Source organism: Centruroides vittatus, unplaced genomic scaffold (assembly GCF_030686945.1).
Source record: "Centruroides vittatus isolate TY-2023 unplaced genomic scaffold, ASM3068694v2 contig_460, whole genome shotgun sequence".
NCBI lineage: Eukaryota > Metazoa > Arthropoda > Arachnida > Scorpiones > Buthidae > Centruroides > Centruroides vittatus.
The window spans coordinates 1,343,893-1,365,082 of NW_027122256.1; the positions used below are offsets into that span (position 1 = coordinate 1,343,893).

A 21,190-nucleotide genomic window follows, 5' to 3' on the forward strand; every position below is an offset into this window, starting at 1 on the left:
GTATCTTAAATGGTAAAAATTTAAACTGAATATTTAGACTCAAAGCTGACATTTTCAATTGACTGACTTTTAAGACAATTTTGCAAATAGACAAATCATATGTAATATGACTTTAATGATTATCTAATTTTATATTTTACTTTCTAATTTTTATCTTACTACTGTTGCATATGCAAAATCTTACACATGTACTGTACATATAAATTAGGTTTATGGATCTCTATTTCTGCTTTTTATTTTTTTTATTTTTTTCCGGATATGAAGGAATGATAATTTAACATATCAGTGTAAAATTAACACTGGACACACTAGCAATGTTGTGCCTATTGGAATATTTTTTTAATTCCAAATAACTTCTGTTTATAAATGTTTTCCCTTCCAATTTAGTCTCAAGTGCGTACTTACATCATGTACATTTAAAATTTATCATTCATAGATATATTGACTATAGGCATTGGAAGAGCAGCAAGATCAAGAGGTGTTCCTTCTTCAGTACTTGGACTTCTATCAACTTTATATGGTTGTACTGCTGGTGTTATTCCTATTATAAAACGCTACAGAAATAATAACAAAATTTTGTTTTTAACAAGTGTATGAAGTTTAGAATAAATTAGAAATCAATACTTTTAATAAATGTTAATGATTTAATATGATAAAAACTTATGTACATTTAGAAGTTAAATTTTTGATTAGGAAAATTATTTATTAATAAAATTCATATAAACATATAAATCAACTTATAATAAAAAATCTTTTGTAAAAAAAAATAACAGTTTTGTTCCTGTAGATATTTTCAAAACGTTTAAAGGAATAAAACTATTATTAGTTCAGACAAAAGTAACAAAATGATTGTTTTTTGAAATTAGTTTTTATTTCTTTGAAACCCAATTACTAGAAATATTTAATATAAAAATTGCAAAAAATTCAAATAAATATATAATCTAATAATATATTTCCTAATGATATTATAAAGAACAAATTTTAAAATTTATTATTATATTATTATTTAGTTGAATACTAAAGCAATTATTATATTGGATAAAAAAACAACATTCAACATTGACATGTTTTTCATTATCACCTTTTGTTTTAAGAACAATTAGATTAAAAAAAATTAGCACATTATAAAAAATATATAGTCTCCATATGAAAAGATATGCCATCAAATGTTCAAAGCAAAACAGCTTTTTAGAATAGTTCAAGAGTTTCTTTTGAAGTTAAAACATTTCTTACACACAACAGATATTTATATGTATCTGTTGAATTTACTGACAATTAAGTTAACTAAATTGAATCTACAATATCTTACATATCAAATTTAATTAATAATTAATGGACACCTTTAATATCAAATTTATTATTAACTTTATGTTATGTGCTAAAACTATCTTCTTCTCGAATTACTAGAGAAATCAAACAAATCAACAACCTTTAAACACCAAAAATTTTATACGGTAGATAAAATAAAAATAAAAAATGCATAACCATCTCATATATAAGCATTTTTTAAGATTTACCCAGTGTCTGAGATGAATTAATATATGTTAACTTTGCCTGATCATTCATAAATGTACTGTACCTCCATGCATAGATACCATGTTACAGTCTTTAAAGTTAATACACTTGCCAGTCAGGCCGGCCTCATATATTTTTAAGACCTCCAGGTTATGAATATGCTCTGTTTGAAATTAACTTGGTATTTTGGAGGTCAGCGTGCACATTCGGGTCAGTGGCGTATGTGGACGGGCAGTGGTATGCCTGTTGTTTGTAATGTCGTACTGATGCTCCTGTAACCCTATTATGCATATTCATAACCTGGAGGCCTTAGAAATACATAAGGCTGGCCTGACCAACAAAAGTGTTAACTTTAAAGACTAACATGGTATCGTATGCATGGATGTACATTTACGAATGATCAGGCAAAGTTAACATATATTAATTCATCTCAGACACTGGGTACATCTTAAAAAATGCTTATATATGAGATGGTTATGCATTTTTTATTTTTATTTTATCTACCGTATAAAATTTTTGTGTATGTTATGTGTTGTTTGAAAACTTTAAAAAAATAATTTTTCAAATATTTTTGTTCCAAGCATTCCATTTTGGAATTTGTTTCGTTAAAACTTGAGGCAGGCCTCGGATAAGGCCGAAAACGTTTGAAGTTTTCATTAAATTTATGTTACTGGTGTTTAAAGGTTGTTGATTTGTTTTATGTTATGTGCATATTAACAAAAGGTACAGATTGTTTCATATATCTTGACCAGGCAATATGTGGTACTTGGTTGGGACTCTGGAAGTTTTAAAAGTTTGACATTGTCACTGTGCATTATGAAAAAGGGGCTCTCAAAAGTTTTATTAACGATCTATTCCCTTCGCTAAGTAAATAGACTGGTCCCTACTAGTGTACAATTTTACAGCCTGTTCAAGAGTCATGAAATGAGCTGTATATATGAGAGTTTTGTAAAATTTTACAATATATAAACACATTATTCACAATTATGAATAAAGCATTCATAATTAAACATTATCACCCATTATCCAAACTTCTCAATACTGTGTTACATTTATATGTAATATTTAAATTATATATATATATATATATATAAATTTATTAATATTACATAATTTAAAAATAAAATTTACAGGTAAAAAATTTGTATATAAAAAATTTTTTTAATTTTTTTTTTAATTTCTATCTATTTATACATAACTGAAACAATTTTAACAGACAAAATATTCAATTTTAATGTTTATGGTTCTAATAAATCAATGAATATTCTTAATGGAACTAATAAATAGAATCTTAAAAAAAATCTTTCAAATATTTCTGAAGAAAAACACGTGTAACATAGTTTTTACTATGCTACGTATGCTTAGATAGTCACTTTTGAAACACCTTGTATATAGTATAAATCTATCTATTACGTTGAAATTAAAGATATTTTTAAAAAATTTTATACGAGCATAATGGTTTTGACTTAGTCAATGGTTTATGGACCCTTCTGTTTGGAGACTACAATTACAAGAACAATTGATATGGTGGAACAATTCTTCAAACTTCAACTTCTTCAAGATGGTATTCTTGACAATATGGAACACCATACCATTATGCAATAATTTTTCAGGGTTATCTCAACATCTGCTTTCCTGGTTGTTAGCTTGGACATGGAAGCATAATCATAGATAACATATTCACCTAATTTAAAGGAACTTTGGAAATTTTTGCCTGGAGATTCATTGAAATCATGTTACTGTAGCTATTCAAAAGATAAAACTTGAAATGCCTGAATGTGTGTCCTGCAAAACAGCTGAATGTTTTGAGTTCTGCAGAGACATTGATAATGGTCATATAGAAACTAATCATTAAATTAGACCCATATAAACAAAATAAATACTATATGTAGGTAAATATTTCATGTTTACACACAAGAACATAAATATGAATAATGGTAGATAAGGACCGATTTGTTCTTGTAATGAAGGAAAACAGTAAACATAAACAAAGATACCAATAGAAAAACTGTTGAAAACAAAATTTCCTGATTGCACTTACATCATAAATTACTCATTTAGGATTAATATTACATAAAATTATATTAATTAATAAACAACTAAAAATTTGACAAAATTATTCTTAACTATAAATAAATTTAAATACATAAAATTAAATACTGTAATTTTTCAAAACATTTTTATCAGATTGGTAATTGATGCTCAATCGTACTTATTTACTATTTTCAATATTGGATTTTCAATCCTACTTTTGTATGATTGAGAATCCAATTCTTTTAAAATTAATATGATCTAAAATCAAAAGGTAAACCAATGTTAATATCTGGAATAAGAAACTAAGGCATAAATGTAAACAGTTTTCTACATGTGAAACCAGCAGATTCTGCATCAATCATATTAATACCAAATAGATCATTGTGAAACCAATATAATTTTACAAATGTTATCATCAGCATCTGCAACTTAATTTTTTCTTATAATCATTATTACAATCTAAATATTTCTAATATTGTGTAATAATTTTGCAGCTTACTATCACTTTAATAATTATATATTAGAATAAGTCAAATGAAAGTCAGCCAATGTAATTTACTGTATTTGCAAATTTATTATCTGTAAATTAAAAGTAATGACCACCAGCAATGAGGCAATTTTCCCATTGTATAAATGAGGTTAGTGATTTCCTGCTTGCAGCAGTCCTATGGTTTCTGCTTCAGGAAGTCTATGACCAATTTGCCAGAGGTGCAGGAAGTGAAGCACCTGAAGGGTTGCAGGTTTGCTTCAGTTGCAAACACATTAGTCACAAAGTAAAAAGTGCTAACTAGGGCTGTGCTAAATGCTAAACCAAAAATTTTGATAAATATTGAAATTGATAGTGCTATGCCAATAACCAATATATTGAACCAAAACCAATAAAATATTGGTAAGTTAGTAATCGTTACTTAAAAGAAGTAGAGTTGATGATTATTATCTATATATATAATCGAGACGAGTTAATAATAATAATAATAATCAGCGCAGAGCCCAAACGGTTAGGAGTTGAAAGTTGAAATTTGGTACACAGTTAGGGTACATCACGAGAACGCACACTAAGAAGGGATTTTTCGAAATTCCTCCCCACGGGGGAGAGGGACAGGATTAAGTCTTACCACTTCCATCAACAATGGAAGTGTTAAGTAACAATGGAAGTGTGAAGCAACAATGGAAGTGTGAAGCAACAATGGAAGTATGAAATAATAATGGAAGTGTCAACAATGGAAGTGTTAACAATGGAAGTGTTACGTAACAATGGAAATGTTAAGAGCCCAAACGGTTAAGAGTAGAAAGTTGAAATTTGGTACATAGTTACGGTACGTCACAAAAACGCACACTAAGAAGGGATTTTTCGAAATTTCTCCCCACGGGGAGAGGGACAGGATTAAGGCTTAACACTTCCATCAACAATGGAAGTGTTAAGTATTAATAGAAGTGTTAAGTAACAATGGAGAACAAGAGAAGGCGACGTGCAAGATTTACGGGCGCTGGAGGAAAAAAAAAAAAGTAATATGTTAGAACATATTCGATTTTCAAATTTAAACAGATTAATTCGGTTTTTCTCGACTTTTCTTCTTTAGAACATTCGATGAAAATCGAACGATATAATCAGAACACGTCGTGAAAATTGAACAATATTCGATTTTCAAATTCGACCTTTTATTAAAAATATTTAGTTTGTTGATGAAATTACTCTTTTTCTTCTGTGACTATAACGTAATAATCTTAATCTTCGCTATCATTACTTTTGCCCGAGCAACGCCGGGCCTATCTGCTAGTAACATAATAAACCCAGCTGTCAAAAAATTGCACTAGAGTGTTAAAAATTCCGGAGGGGATATTGCAGTTTTCACAATTAGTGTTGTGTTGATAACTGATATTTCATACCAAAATTAATAAATGTTTACATTATTGATATTTATATGCTGAAATCTAGAATATCAATATCATTATTATATATTAGGTTACATATAACTGATATATTGAATCAAAATATATCAGCATAGCACTAATCCAGACTGTAGAGTAGATGCTGTAGAATTTCTCATTTGAAGTTCTCAAGCTTGTCATAAGTCTCATTACAGTGTATAGTCTCGCATTCTCATGCAAGAGGATCATGCAATCTGACAAGAAACCTCTGCACTTATTCTTGATTGCTGTAGAGTCACTAAGGATTTCATCCTATAGTACGGACCTTTTACCATGTTATTTTCATATGTTTAGTGAATTATTTAAGCACCTTAAGGATCACAGTTTTGCCTTGGATTCAGAGGTGCAGGAGATAGTCACAGATTTCCTGAAGCAGAAACAAATAATTTCTATAAGCATAAACAGTAGAATTCATTAAAAAACATTGAATTAGAAATCAACTCTTCAATATTCATGGCAATAAATTAAGAATTAAAGCAAGCAGACTTGATCACTGAAATTTATAAATACCTAAAACAATATATTTCAGTTTTTGGTTTCTTCTTATTTTTTCTTCATATAATTTTAGGACTAAGATCAAATTTTTATTTTTTAATAATCATTTTATCTGTTTATATTTATTCATTAAAGTGGACAAAAATAACTGAATTATATTAAATACAGCTTCATTATTAACAACAGAATACAGCTAATAATTAAATGACACACAAATTAAAGACATTTTTCCTTATATTCTTTCTGTATTATTCAATTGCTGAATTTATCTTAAATATTTACTGGGCTGCAATTTTCAAATTGCAGACCTATACATTTCCACTGTCATCTGTCTGTCTATCCTTTATTAATCTTGAGAATGGAGTTAGATAGATGAAAATTGAGACCAGATATGGAAAGCTTAGCCCTGACTATATGCAAATAGTTCACCTAATTTCAATTCAAAATTATCATGACAAGGGAATTAGATAGATGACCATGATTTGATTGTTATCAGGAGAAGTATGATGTACAGGAGCAAGATACCACTAAAATTCAGATCAGATATGGAAAGCTTAGAGGCTAGAGAGCCCAATTAACTATATACAAACTTCCAGTCTGGACTGGAAGTCACAAATTTTTTTTTTAATTAAAAGATGATTAAAAATTACAGCCCAGCATTATGATAATGTCACAATAAATAATTGCTTGTTTTTAACATTTATTTTTATAGACACATGTCAAACTTTTTAAATGATACTTAAGGCTTTTATACTGTTTAATTTAAAACATGAGCTTTTTCTCTTGTTGCATTTTGCTTCAATTTTGCTCTCTAAAAATACAGTGGTGCCTCATATTTCAAATTTTCATTTATTTCAGGAGATCATATGAAGTCCAAATCAGTTTATCATGTTAGAAATAATAGAAAGTGAATCAATCCATTCTCAGACTACAATACACATGTCAATAAACTTAAAAACAGCAAACACACAAATTAAGGCAACAATAACAAAATTCAATGCCCCAATAATAAATTAAAATGCAAAAGCAATAAATAAAATACAAATACTGTATGATAAAATGAAAATTGCATTTGTTGGTAACAGACATTGGACTTTGGTACCATAGATGTGTGATTTAATTATAACAGTTGTGAAATTTAACATATTATAGATATTGTGAGATTTTATTTTTTGTTTAGCATCTTATTTTAAACTATTTACTTCACATCTTATTTGAATAAAATCAAGTTGTAATGTCTTTGGATAAAAAGCATATCAAGCATATGCATATTATGCTTTGAGTTTCAAAAAGGATATAATGTCGTGCAAACAGTTAAAACAAAAAAATTGTAATGTGTATGGAGAAGACACTGCTAAACTTATAATGTGTCAAATGTGGCTTAAAAAGTTCAATTTGAAAATTTTGAACTAAAGGATACAAAACATACAGGGTGCCCAAAAGCTGTCAACAAAGACAGTACAAAAAGTACAGGAAGAAATTGCTAAAAATTAACAAACAACACACAATATATATAACCAAACACACCAAAAATACAGTGAGAAAAAAGCAGTGAAAATATACAAGCATAATGCGAGAGCAATAGTCGACTTGGAAACATAACAGATTGAATTACGCTTTGAGGGCATTTTTTCACTGCATGCACAATTTAAACTCCAAGTCAAATTTTGTGTCCAAATTTTAAAGCATTTGAAGTTAGAGTCATTTAAAATATGAGGTAACACTGTATTGCAAAAATATGGACAAACTAGACATATAATGATTCAGATATAATTCTCAAAAGCTTAAATTTGACAACTAAATGGAAAAAGAAATAAACAACATATACATTTGAATCAAGGAGTATATACTCTGCTTTTTACTTTCTGTTCCTGCTTGTTGAAGGTTTTTAGAAATAATTCTCTCACTCAATGTACAAATATCCAATATAATTTTTTAGTTGTTTCAGATAAATTAAATAGAACATATATCATAATATTAATGAATTACATTAACATTATGATGTGTGTTCTATTTAATTTATCTGAAACTACTTAAAAATAGTAAAATAAAGAAATATTTTTTTTTAAAGGAAAATTATTTGTATCAAGTATTTAAAAAATATTATTTATTTTATCCATATCCAATTCAATTGCTAAAATATTAATGATATATAATAAAATAATAAGTATTTATCAATAATAAATACAGGGAGATTATAATTAAAGTATCTCTATTCAGATTAAAAATCAATTATGCTATTAAACAACCAAAATTCAATAAAACTTTGGAATTATGCTTCTTAAAACTTATAGAATTGATTATTTTTATTACGAAAGTATTTTCTCATGCAGATCTACAATGAAAGTAATAAAGTTTAAGAAACTTTTTTAATGAGTGAATTTTTTAAAATTGATGAAGGTTTTTTTTTAATTATTTGTTATTAAAATAAGGATCCTTTGGTGATGGAATCATAAGCCAATGGGTTGAATTAATTAACATCAATCTTAGAAAGCCCAAACCTCCAGCTTTATGGGATTACTGAGCTCACCAGAGTACATTCAGAACCTACATTTTGGCAGCTTGATCCTTGAATCTTTTGTTGGTGCACAGCTTAATAGATCTATATCTCAGCCCTAAGGCTACAGTCAACAGAACCATAAAAATACATCTGAATTCTCAATTCAAGCTGCACTTGTCTCACTTGTGCATTTATTTTTACACCAAAAATCAGATTTTTTTTCACCTCTTTATTCTAATGTGCTTCTTCTAATAACTTTCGCTTTCTCTCTCTCTCTAGTAGAGAATAAACCAAAACGTTTTCTGTGCATTGAGATTGACTGCTGTGAATTTTGCTACTCCAAATTTTCTTTCTTTTCATTTTTAGTAAGTTTTTGATTATATCTTTGTTTAGTGTTAAAGATGTATAGATCAAAATGTTCTCATAAACTTGGCCCGTAGTTATTGTGGATGATATTTTGTGTTTATATGTCTGCTGGTTTCATTAGCTAGCAACTAGTACTTCAGTTCTGTCATCCCACATCACTATTTGGGCCTCAAAGTCCTTGCAAGGATAGGAAATCTCTGGATCTTGTTGGATGTTGGCCTATTGTTGCTGGTTGTGAAGGGACCAATAATTCAAGCTTCAAGGTACCAAAACCGTAGGTCTGCCACTGCTCATAATTTGCTGCCATGAATGGCAAGAAAAAGATCAGACAAGTTATTTGAATGAATATGATTAACTGTAATTTCTTTTATCTATCTTTATACACAGATAATAATACATTAACTCTAACAACTGTAATATTGTGTTTAAGATGTTTTAGTGTATTTGGAAGTGGATTGTAAATGTTTTATACGGATAGAAAGTTAAAATAAACTGAAGTGCAAAAAAATTTGAGACAACAGCACATGTAATGTTGTTACCTTCTACCCACAGGGGTAAATGCTTTGAGCTGGAATATTTGCATTTGACACAATAGATATGATACTTATCGGTTATTATGTGTTAGCTTGGTTAGAGTAGCAATGAGCCATGTAAAGGATTTATTTTGGTTTGATTGTGGACAGATTGTTGGAGCAAGAAGAATGAGTCACTATCAGCAAGTTGGCAAATGCTTTTGGATTTTCTTGTGTGCAACAGTTTCAAGGGTTTACCAGGAATACTTAAATTCCAGTCAGACATCAGAAGTATATGCATACAGTGTGGATGCCCATGGCTGATACAATAACATGACTGCTGTTGGCTAACCAGATTAGTAACTATGCAACAAAGGGCAACTCAGCACCAAAACACAACAGACTTCAACAGGGGCACTGTCGAACCCATCAGTCAACATACTGTGTGACATACACTGTATTGCTTGGGTTTAGTAGTCACAACCACTTTAGTGTCACTACTAACATCTGGGTATCAAGCAATGCACCTCACCTGGGACAAAGAACATCAAAATTGGTCATTGGATGACTGGTGCAATGTTATGTGGTCAAATAAATCTTGTTTTCAGCTTTTTGAGCTGATTGTCCTGTTCGTGTGTGGCGACAACAATATGAAGCCATGAATCCATCATGTGAGAAAAGTGTTGTGCAAGCTGGTGGCAGCTCTGTCCTAGCTTGAAGTGTGTTCTATTGGCATAAACCAGGTCTAATGATGATACTGCAGTTGACCTTGACAGATGTGACATATACTAATCTTGTGACAGACATTTTGCACTTCTTTATGCATGCTGTGTTTCCTGATGGTAATGATTTGAACTAGCACTCCCCAAAGAACATGGGTGGCACAACAATAGCTTGAGAACACTTGACAGATTTTCAGCTACTCCTTTGGTCACCTCAGTTGCCAGACTTGAATCCATAGAACATTTATGAAACACTGTATAAACATTACTCAATGCCTTGCAAAACTATCCAACTAATGCAACTGAATTATGGATAACCATTGAATATGTCTGGATTTGAAATACCTGTGCAACAAACAATCCAGATACTTTGTAGAATATATGCTGTCATGTAGCTGATGTTATACAGGCTCAGGAAGGAGGCTCTGTCTAATTTTTTGGCATTTCAGTTTATATACTATATACCAGGGGTGGGCAAGCAAGAGTTCAGTGGGAGCTGAAATATAGGTTTTGCAAAATGCATGGGAGCTGCAGTTCTGTACTGTCGTGGCGGATAGTACGGTACAGCACACGATTTTATTATATAATATAAATATAATATAAAACATATATTAAATTTTTTAAATAAACATATTTTCATAAAATTATAAAAATAAAATTGTAAAAACAATAATAAAAAACAGAAATTAACACTTTCAGCAAGTGGCATGCGGCTCTCGGAGCCGCATTTGCCCATGTCTGCTATATACTAAGATAAACATTTGATTAACTGATGGTAAATACCAATCATATACAGGGTATTAAAGAATTAGGGTTACAAAATGAAATGGGTAGTAGAGAGAGTCAATACACTCAATATAAAAATTTCTGAAGTTTCTTTGCTGCCTGCATAGCATACATGTAGCATAGGAAACCATGAAACAAAGTGTGACACTTTGTTTCATGGTTTAGCAATTTTAAAAATGTAGATCAATGGCAGCTCATGGCATCTAATATGCAGTGCTGTCGTAAGAGAATACTTGGCATGCAATGCTAATAGAATACTTTTATTTTGTATAATGTTTTTATTGGCACTAGTTTTGACTAATTTTAAGTTAAAATTAATACTCTTATCAAAATCAACATCAATCAAAACAATTCTATTAGGGTTATGTGCTACATGCCCCCTGTAACAGTATCCCTATATCAAATGCCATGAACCTCCACTGATGTTGAAAGATGCATCTTAGAAAAGTGAAAAGTGAAATCTCAACAGTAAATGTTAAATGTTTGTTGTCGTTTCTTTACTGGTAGCCCATTTTTAATTGCATGTCAAATTTTAAGTGCAATTAACAATAAAAAGGTGATAATCAGATAAAATAGTTTAATGTCTGTTCTGTGCCACATGAACAGTTGCTATACCCCGTTTACTATCAAACTGTACAAAGCTTAATCCCTGCAGATTTTCCAGCATGGAGAGAGTTTCCACAATGGTATTTAGAACTGTGAGAATCAGAGGTGGATTTAACAGCAGGTGCACCGGGTGCGTGCCCTAGGCTCCGACTTCTGAAGGCCCCCACAAAACCCCCAACTTTACACTTTTTTCTAATGACACTAAGTTTGGTTTCATATGTGCAATTTTAATTACTTACAAGTTTACAATTGGTAGTAAAATTTGAACATAATATATGATACATTATATTCAAATTTTATTGGAAATAAAACATTAATAGTACATAACTTTTTTTATTTAAAACTATGGTTAACATGTATTTTTATTTTCCCTGTCTCTCTTTCTTTTTTAAGGTGCCCAATATTTTCTTCTGTGCCTGGGGCCTCAACTGACCTTAATGTGTCTCTGGTGAGAATTAACAGTACGCCACACATAATTTTAACAAACGTTTGACAGTAATGTCAGACTTCTCTGTATGGCATTCATGCATCACAGAGCTGTAACCACTACCAACAGTTTAAGAACCCATATCTTATAAGAAGGCTGTGGAAACCCCATTTCATAGGACCAAAATTGCTTCTTGTATTCATTCCTCTACTGGCCATTCCATTTTGTTGATCTAAATTCTTAACACCTTGTATACATGTTCCAACTTGCCTAAAAATTTGACAAAGACAAATGGAATAGAACTTGTTCATGACTTGGGGACTGCTTGTAGTCACATCCTGACTCCTGCACTATCATCTAACTTTAATGTATAAAGTTTTACATAAACCAGAAATATTTTAAATGTAAAATATGACTTGTAAGTTACAGTTAAATGTCAAGCAAACTGATGTAATTGTTTCCATCCCCTTTTCAGTGTAAGGATATGAAAATTTGTAGAATCAATATTTTGAGAATATTAACAGTTAATACAGTAAAACCTGAATAAAACAGAAACATGCTTAAATAGAAAAAACTTCAAAACATAGCAATTTTCTGTGATAAATTTTACTATAAACCAGAAACCTGTCTAATGGAAGATTTTTTTGGGTATAAAGAATGTAATTTAATCTGAATAATGCAGAAATTAAGATTCCACTTGTTATGGACAAATGACAAAAATTGCCTCCAGGTATAATATAGTTACAACAGAGCATGACAAACTGTAGTTTAAGAATAAGTTTGATTTTTCTTCAATATTACATAATTACTCATAAAACCAATGTATTCTCAAGTGATGTTCAAATAAGTTTACATTTAACTATTAGTGGGATATACCTGTTGACTACAGTAGGAATTTCAGTGTAAAAAAACTTCCTAATAAAACTTTCGGAAATTCAATTTATAAGAACAATAGGACATATACTAACTTACACATAGTATTTTGATCATCACCCGTGGTTAAATGTCAATACTGTCAGAAAATTTTCTGGATATGTTAGATATATGTCACATTATATAAGCACTAAAGTCATCAGAAGTATTTCACCAGAAATTAATCTACAAAGCCTTTGAATATCCCTTGATAGATACTTTAGTTACATTTATAACTACATAAATACTGTAATCATCAGAAGTATCCCACAATACTTAAAATGTAATCTTTGAATATTATTTGACAGCTACATTGGTAGACAGATACATTAGATAATAATAATAATAATCAGCACAGAGCCCAAACGGTTAGGAGTTGAAAGTTGAAATTTGGTACACAGTACGTCACGAGAATGCACACTAAGAAGGGATTTTTCGAAATTCCTCCCCACAGGGGAGAGGGACAGGATTAAGGCTTAAGGATCAACAATGGAAGTGTTAAGTAACAATGGAAGTGTTACATAACAATGTAATTGTTAAGAGAAAGCGACGTGCAAGATGTAGATGCAGTTTTTTTTTTCCTTTTTGCGGGAATTGAACATACTTTTAGACCCATCTAAAAATTCTCTAATTAGTCTTGAAACAGGGGGACCCAATTCTTGCATTCTGTGAAAACAGGTAAGGTTGACTATAATGTTAATCTTAATTTTCGCTGTCGTTACTTTTGCCCAAGCATTGCCGGGCCTACCTTCTAGTATGTTTATAATCCGAATCCCAATAAAATAATCACTTCAGATAGTTGAATTAATTTACAGTTAGATAAATGAAATTATCTTCTTCCTGATAACTGGATTGATGACTAAGTACAGTACATCAAACAAAACCTTCACAATTCAGTAAATAATTTCAGTATAAATTAAAATTCTAAATGTTGTTGACCTGAAGCAGATCTTGCATAAGATCAAAAACATTTGTTAAATTTATATTAAAATTATTTACTGGATTGTAAAGGTTTTGTTTGATGTACTTACTACAATTAGATTTAAACCTAGTAATAAAATGTTTCCTATGTATGTCATAAAAGTGGTTTTAGTTTAAAATATATGACTGTGTGACATGTATCCAGTATAACTTAAACATAAAAAAAAGTACTAAAGCCTATTCAAAATGAAAACCTGCCATAACAAAGGAAAATTTAGTATGGTTTGTATTCCTGTTTTCACAGCTTTTACTGTATATAGTTTATATCATTTGCTGTTAGTCTCAACCATTGTAGTTTATAGAGTTGTTTATAGAAGTCCAAGTTTGTTTATAGAACTGTTTTGTGTGATTTGATAATTTTGAGTGAGTACCTAAGTATACAAGGCTCAATATTGGATTTTTTTTTACACCCAGTGTAATTTGTACCTGAGGCAAAATTGATTTTTACTGCTCCTGCTTCCAAAGCATTTGCCAATAGAGAGCATGTGTTGGTACCAGTGGCGTAGCAAACATAACTGGCGCCCGACACTTTATTGGCACCTCCCAGAAACACATATAGTTTGTCTTGGAGACCATTTGGGCACCCCTCTGCGAGTGGCGCCCAGTGCATGATACACCCCCTTGCACCCCCCTCGCTATGCCATTGGTTGGCACTCTTGTATAAACTATTTATAAACAACTTTAAGATACTTTAAAATACGTTCATAGAACTTTATTACATTCTAATTATTTATTTATTTCTTCTTTTGAACATTTTTGACTGCTCATTTTGCTATTTGAGACAGTTGTCTCATGATCTTAACCATTGAGCAGGTCTTGTTTACACCTTGAAGCCAGCCTTAATTATATTAAATGTATTAAGTTAATTTTATTATCTTTATTTATAACTAAATTACTAGCTTTGTTACATGGAGTACATATGGCATACGGCTAATAGATAGTTAGGCTTACGAGCATTCAATTCTAAGGCCAGAGCCAGATATGACTTTCTGATGGAATGCAAAAAAGAAAAAGTGCTACCTATGTCATTCTTCTGAATTCAACTCCCACCAGGTAATGAACCATTACTTGCTAAAGTGCAGAGTATGTGCTTGAATAGGGCCATCTGCACAACAAGGAAGCACATATACACCAATATCACAGAACTAATCAGGATCGAGAACGCACTTTTTGATAAGAGCCCCTACACCTTAGCCCAAGAGAATGCTCAGCTTGTAGCTATACAGGAAAGACTAATGAACACCTTAAAGAAGCGCTACCAAGGGAAACTCTGATGAATCATAAGGATACAGACACCCTGGAAGCTGCAACAACCCTCATTCCCATACCTCATTTGGGATGACTTAAAGTTACCGACTTTTGCAGTCAAAGTCTTGAGTTTAGGACCTAAGTTTGCACCCCTCCGATCATAGAAGACTTAAACCCTATCCCTGAATTGGAATCTCTATTGATGGGATTACCTAATATTGATAAAGAATACTGCAGATGGAAGGCCACTCACACACTTAAAAAATCCACCCAGCACAAGATATGAAACACTTGAGATCTAATTTGGAGCACACAAGAAGATGGATGCACCACAACAAAGTCACATTGGTCAGAGCTGACAAGACCAAGTCTATCGTCCTTGTGGAACTAGATACGTACAATCAACTATTAGAGGAGCATATAAACCACACCCAATGTACCATCGCAAGCAATAATACTATTGACAGATTACAGGCGAGAGTTAGACACTTTGCCAGTATGAAGCTCGCCAAATGCCTTGAGTTAAAGAATATCATGATCAAATCTCCAGATACTCCTAGGATGTTTGCCTTCACAAAAATCCATAAACCTGGACAACAGCTATGACCACTTATAGATAAAGCCAGGGCATCAACCATTAAACTGGAGAGGCTCACACACAGGCTACTTTCGCCCCACTTGGAAGGATACCCATACGCTCTGACCAATCCAGTAGACCTTGTATCCCTCCTCAAGGAAATATCAGTGCCTCCTGCCTTCATAACGGTTTTAGACTTTAAGTCACTGTACCCATCTATTAGACTCCCACCAGCAATTTGCGCCATCAGAGATGTACTTTTCAACATCATTAACGATAGCACTATGCACCAACAGATACTAGAATTGGAGCATCTACTATGTTATAATTCCTTGTTCCAATTCAATGGCATTACATATCCCCATGGGAGAGGTGTCCCAATGGGCAGCCCCACCTCAGGAGACCTGTGTGAGATCATGGTCAGGCAGTTAGAATCTAGAATCATCCCACAGCATTTACCCAACATCGTACTATATAAAAGGTATATCGATGATATTCTCATCCTATGGAGGGTAAAGCCAAACAGATCAGCATTTGTCAATTCATTCAATGATAACCCATATGGCTTGACCCTAGAGACAGACCAGGCTCATGCTTCCAAGGCACATTTCCTCAACATTAACATCAAGTTTTCGAACAAACAGCAATCCACACAGAAGTATATTGTAAACCAGGTCAGAACATCTATATATACCAGCAGGGTCATGTGACCTCCCATTATAAAATGGCGGCCTTTAATGCCTTAATTAAGAGGGCCTACACACATTTGTCTTCTCAGATAGCTCTCCGAGCCGAGATGTATTGAACATGTAGCCAAAGAACATGGTTATCCTGCCATCACACGTAAATTGATCCACAGATGGCACTGTTGCCAAGAACTAGACCCAACCCAAGCACCCAACGAAGTTTCACCCAGTATCATCCTGGTTACTTACAATCTGTACCTTAAATTGCTATACTCTGCGATAGCTAAGAAAAAGAATATTTGCATCACTTATAGAAGATGTGCTACAATATTTGACATTTTACAGAACAGAAAAGACACTCCCAACAAAGAACGACTCTCGGGTGTGTACACCATCCCACTCACGAACCATAGATGGGACAGAAGCCTGGTCTACGTAGGATCCACCAAGCGCTCCCTAGAAGTGAGAATGAAAGAGCACACAGCAGATATGCTACAGGCGAGGACCACCTCTGCTCTAGCGATCTATGCCTCAGACCTGGGCATAGAGCCAATGTTCAATCAAGCAAAGGTGATCCACACTATGCAACACATACACCATCTTGGATGGCTAGAGGCTATTTACATCTGCATGGCTACACTCAAAGATGGTAATTGCATTAACTATAAGGATGAAATCATTCTGTCAACAGCCTGGCAGGTGCTCGTAGACAAGAATGTACAATAATCTACAGCTGTTAATAGGGCACATGCCCAAATGACATTATCAAAATCCACATGATAGAGTTCTGACTGGTGTTCCAATTGGATTTAAAATTTGAATTGCATTTGTTCAGGAGTTATTAGTTACCCGAAGAAGAACCTAAGAGTTCGAAAACATTCGTAATGGTCTGTTTATTAGAAGACACACACTGGTAACAGGCTCAGTGGCATGTTCGTTTACTTTACTCCAGTGTAGTATCACTGTTGTTTAAAACTAAACAGAAACATCAAATCAACTAATGCCTGAATTGCTTCATTTACTAAAGATAATGTCCTAATTATAAGATGTTGTGATCTGGAGTGTCAGTTCAAAAATAAAATATATTCAGTTATATTTCATACCATGAATTTCAAATTTCAATTGTATAAACATCTTAGGATTAAAGGCTTGTTGTAAAATGACTCTGATCAAATGCATCCATGAAGTTTGTGAAAAAACAGCAAGAAATTGCCAAATGATTGATAGATTTCATGATCTATTCACAGTGTGTGTAGGTGAGATACCAATTAAGATTCACTTAGAATAGAAAGAGAATTCCATTCTGTCTCTCTAGGAAGATACAATAGCCCTTCATACTAAAAATATTGGAGCTAGATAGAATGACTAAATTAGATGTTATTGAGCCAATAGAATGATTCATTGATTGGGTCAATCAAACAGTTATACAAAAAAGAAGAATGGAAATTTGAGAATATATTAATATGAGAATGATCCTATATATCTGAATAGTGCAATTAAATGATCACATTTAAATTTCTTAATCATGTTGAAATGATAGCCAAATTGTCAAATGCAAAATACTTTTCAGCTTGATGCCATCTCAGGATTCTGGATGCTTCTTCTAGATGAGGCAAGTTCAAAATTATCACTTTTCAAACACCTTTTGGCAGATATGTTTGCAAAAGACTATCATTTGGTTTAAACTGCTCTCATTTAAACCTTAAACTAAGATAGTTCATAGTTCATAAGGTTGTGCTGCGGATTTTTCAAAACTTACCTAGTATGATAATCTAAATAGATGATATTCTGATATTTGCAAATTCAGTTCAAGAACTACAGAGAGTTGACTTAGTATAAGAAAACAAGAATGGCATCAAATTCAGCAGAGACAAGTATGAATTTAATAAAACTAAAAACATTTCTTGGACATTATTTCAGTAAGGAAGCCAAAAGAATTGAGAAAAACAAAATCAAAGAAAGCTATCACAGAAATAAAACCTCTCAAAGATAAGAAACCCCTAAAGAGAGTCTTCAAAATATTCAATTATTTAACAAAATTCATTTCAAATTATCCTGACCTAATAAGGTCTCTTCACTTGTTGTTGAAGGATAAAATTCAGAAGACTTTTGTTAGGTTAAAATCAATAATAACAAAATCATCAGTGTTATATTACTACAACCCTAAAAAGCCAATAGTTCTCTCTGTGGATGCTGCTTCCATTGGATTAGGAGCAGTCCTGTAACAAAAAGACAAACCCTTGGCATATGCATCCAGAGCACACAATGATGTTCAAACCAGATATCCCAAACTGAAAAAGAATTCTCAGTATTGTATTTGGTTGTGAATGGTTTAGACTAGCATTCTTCAACCTTTTCACACCTGCAGACTGGTAAAATAAGAATAATATTTCATGGATCAGAAAAAGGATAAAGATAAATTTTCTTAAACTTAAACTGCTTAATGTGGGTGATGTGTACAACTGCTGTAACTGGCCATAACAAGACACTGGTTACTGTGTATTGCAATACATTGCTTTTTCTTCACATGTGGCTTGTACTGCACATTCCAGAGTATCATATTTCTTTTTCTTCATTTCTTCTAAACTTGAAGCACTAGTACTTGGCATACTTTCAGTATCATCACTACTTTTCACTTGATTATTGTGTCCTTTTAAGAAGATTAAAAGGTTTTGCTGTTTGATATTTTTGTCTCCATTTTGTGGGATTTAAACTTAAAAAAAAAAAAAAAGAAATACCACAACAATATGAAATAATAAGTAATAAACAAAAGATAATATGCACAATTGCAATAAAATAAGAATTTTTGCTACATGTCACCAATAAGCAAGTTTATGCAATTCTGTAACACCTACTGAGTAACAGCAGGGGTGTAAGGGGTAGAGGAATTATCACAAGACTGATGCTCATTTGATAACTGTCATGCATAAATGTAATTATTTTATAAATTATTTTAATTATTATATACTAGTTAAAATATTATCTAATAATTTTAATAACATTTCTGATTTATAATGAACTTTATTTAAACAATTTCAATAAAAAGTAAATGAAAACTGTTTATATTAATTACAAGTTTAAAATCTTATTTTTTTTATCATAAAATTTCCTGCCAGTCTACGAGATTTTTTGTGGACAGGCAGGAAATTTCCTTGGACCAGTACCAGCCTGAGGACCCAAGGTTGAAGAACACTGATTTAGACAATTCATATATAGTAATCCAAGAATAATTGTTGAGACAGATTACAGACTGTTAATATCAACTTTCAAGAAGCTACTACTTAAAGTTACTACTAGGACATCATGTGATTTTGTTGTATCATGATAGGATTTAGGCAGAACCAAAAAGAAACAAGCAATCCTTGCACTTGTTAGGCACAGAGAAGGCAATCCTTATACCTGAAAAAGTTGCAGACAGGCAAACTTTGCACTTGCTACCATAAAGGAGGCTGTCTTTGCTCCTGCTGACCACGTGAGAGGAAATCCTTGCATTAGCAGGCCACACAGAGACAATCCTTACACTTACCGACACAGAGACATGATCCAAGAACAAAACAGTTAATGCCAATGTCCACCAGTGGCTAATACCACTAAGTGGATAATACCACTGAATACTGGTAGTTGGTTCTGAGTTCACATCTGGCCAATAGGCTAGCTACATGGAGTTTTCCAGATTTTCTTCACATTAGAAACATCAAAATAGGGTCCAATTTTCCATAAAAGACCTCCTGAGAAGCATTCATGTTTGGCAGATCACCCATGTGTCATATTACTGTATACAAATGAAATCAAAACTAAAAGCAATCAATGCCAATTGCTTTGTTGTTGTGTTCTGTTTGTTTTTTTATGTCTATTTTCTATTAGGTGCATGCAATGCTGTTATTTATTTATTTGACCCCCAAATTCTGTTAGGCATGCTTAAGGAGCACAGACATTGTCATTTTGACCCCACTTTACATCAAAAACAAAATCATGGATTCCTATTTTCTACATTACATTTATCATATTTCTGGATTCTTCATCACAATCAATAGAAAATGGCATAGTTTTATCAAAATTGGCTGTCAAATTTCGAGAACAAACTCAATTCTATAAGTCACATAGATGTGCTAGAACCTTGGGATATCATGTGACTTTGTTGCACTATTTGTGCAATATCACTTTGTCGCATATGCTAGTGAAACAACCTTATATCTCAAAAACAAAGTCACAGACACCCATTTTTCACTAATTGCGATGAATTCCTCATTGCAATTAATGAATAATGGCAAAGTTTAATCAAAATCAATCAAACAGATTTTGAGAACAAACACAATTCTGTAAGCCTCACAGAAGAAACTTTGCTAATGCTCTACCTCAACAAGATTACAAAATATGCTACTTAATCTGCAGTCATATCACTTAATAGTTACCTACAAACAAGAAACTGTTCATTCACTGCTGATGCATTGTCAACAGAACATTAAATACAAACAAATGTTTTCAATCATCATCATTCTGATATTCGACTTTAGAAATTCGATTTTGTTAAAAATCCCGAGGCAGGCCTTGGTGAAGGCCAAAAACGTTCGAGTTTTTGTTGAAATGCTGTTACTGGTTAAAAGGTTTCGTTTGTATTTAATTAATTACCCCCAGTAATTTTGTGAAGAACATAGTTACAACAGAACATAATCAACAATCTAAAGACTCTGACTCCTTTGACATAGAAATTGAGTCACAAATGACTCTACTAATTGATAATCTCCGAATTACCAAACAAAACATATTATTCAAGAAGAAACAATGAAAGATCCATAATGGTGAGTTTATGACATTATTGATAAAGGTAAATGCTACTGGTGCAATAGAGTACATCTGTGGTTGCATAAATGTAAATGTGATGATGTAGAGTGGA

The 21,190-nt window shown here is 32.1% G+C and overlaps 1 protein-coding gene across 1 annotated transcript in view; it reads right to left on the bottom strand.

Annotated features, from left to right (window-relative positions):
• The window catches only part of LOC136977527 (sodium- and chloride-dependent GABA transporter 1-like), a 97,250-nt gene continuing 76,060 nt past the window's right edge, over positions 1–21,190 (bottom strand). The window contains exon 13 of the mRNA XM_067273021.1: positions 1–554. Within this exon, the coding sequence (XP_067129122.1) occupies positions 417–554 (138 nt within the window). The 3' untranslated portion in view covers positions 1–416. The remainder of the gene's footprint in view (positions 555–21,190) is intronic.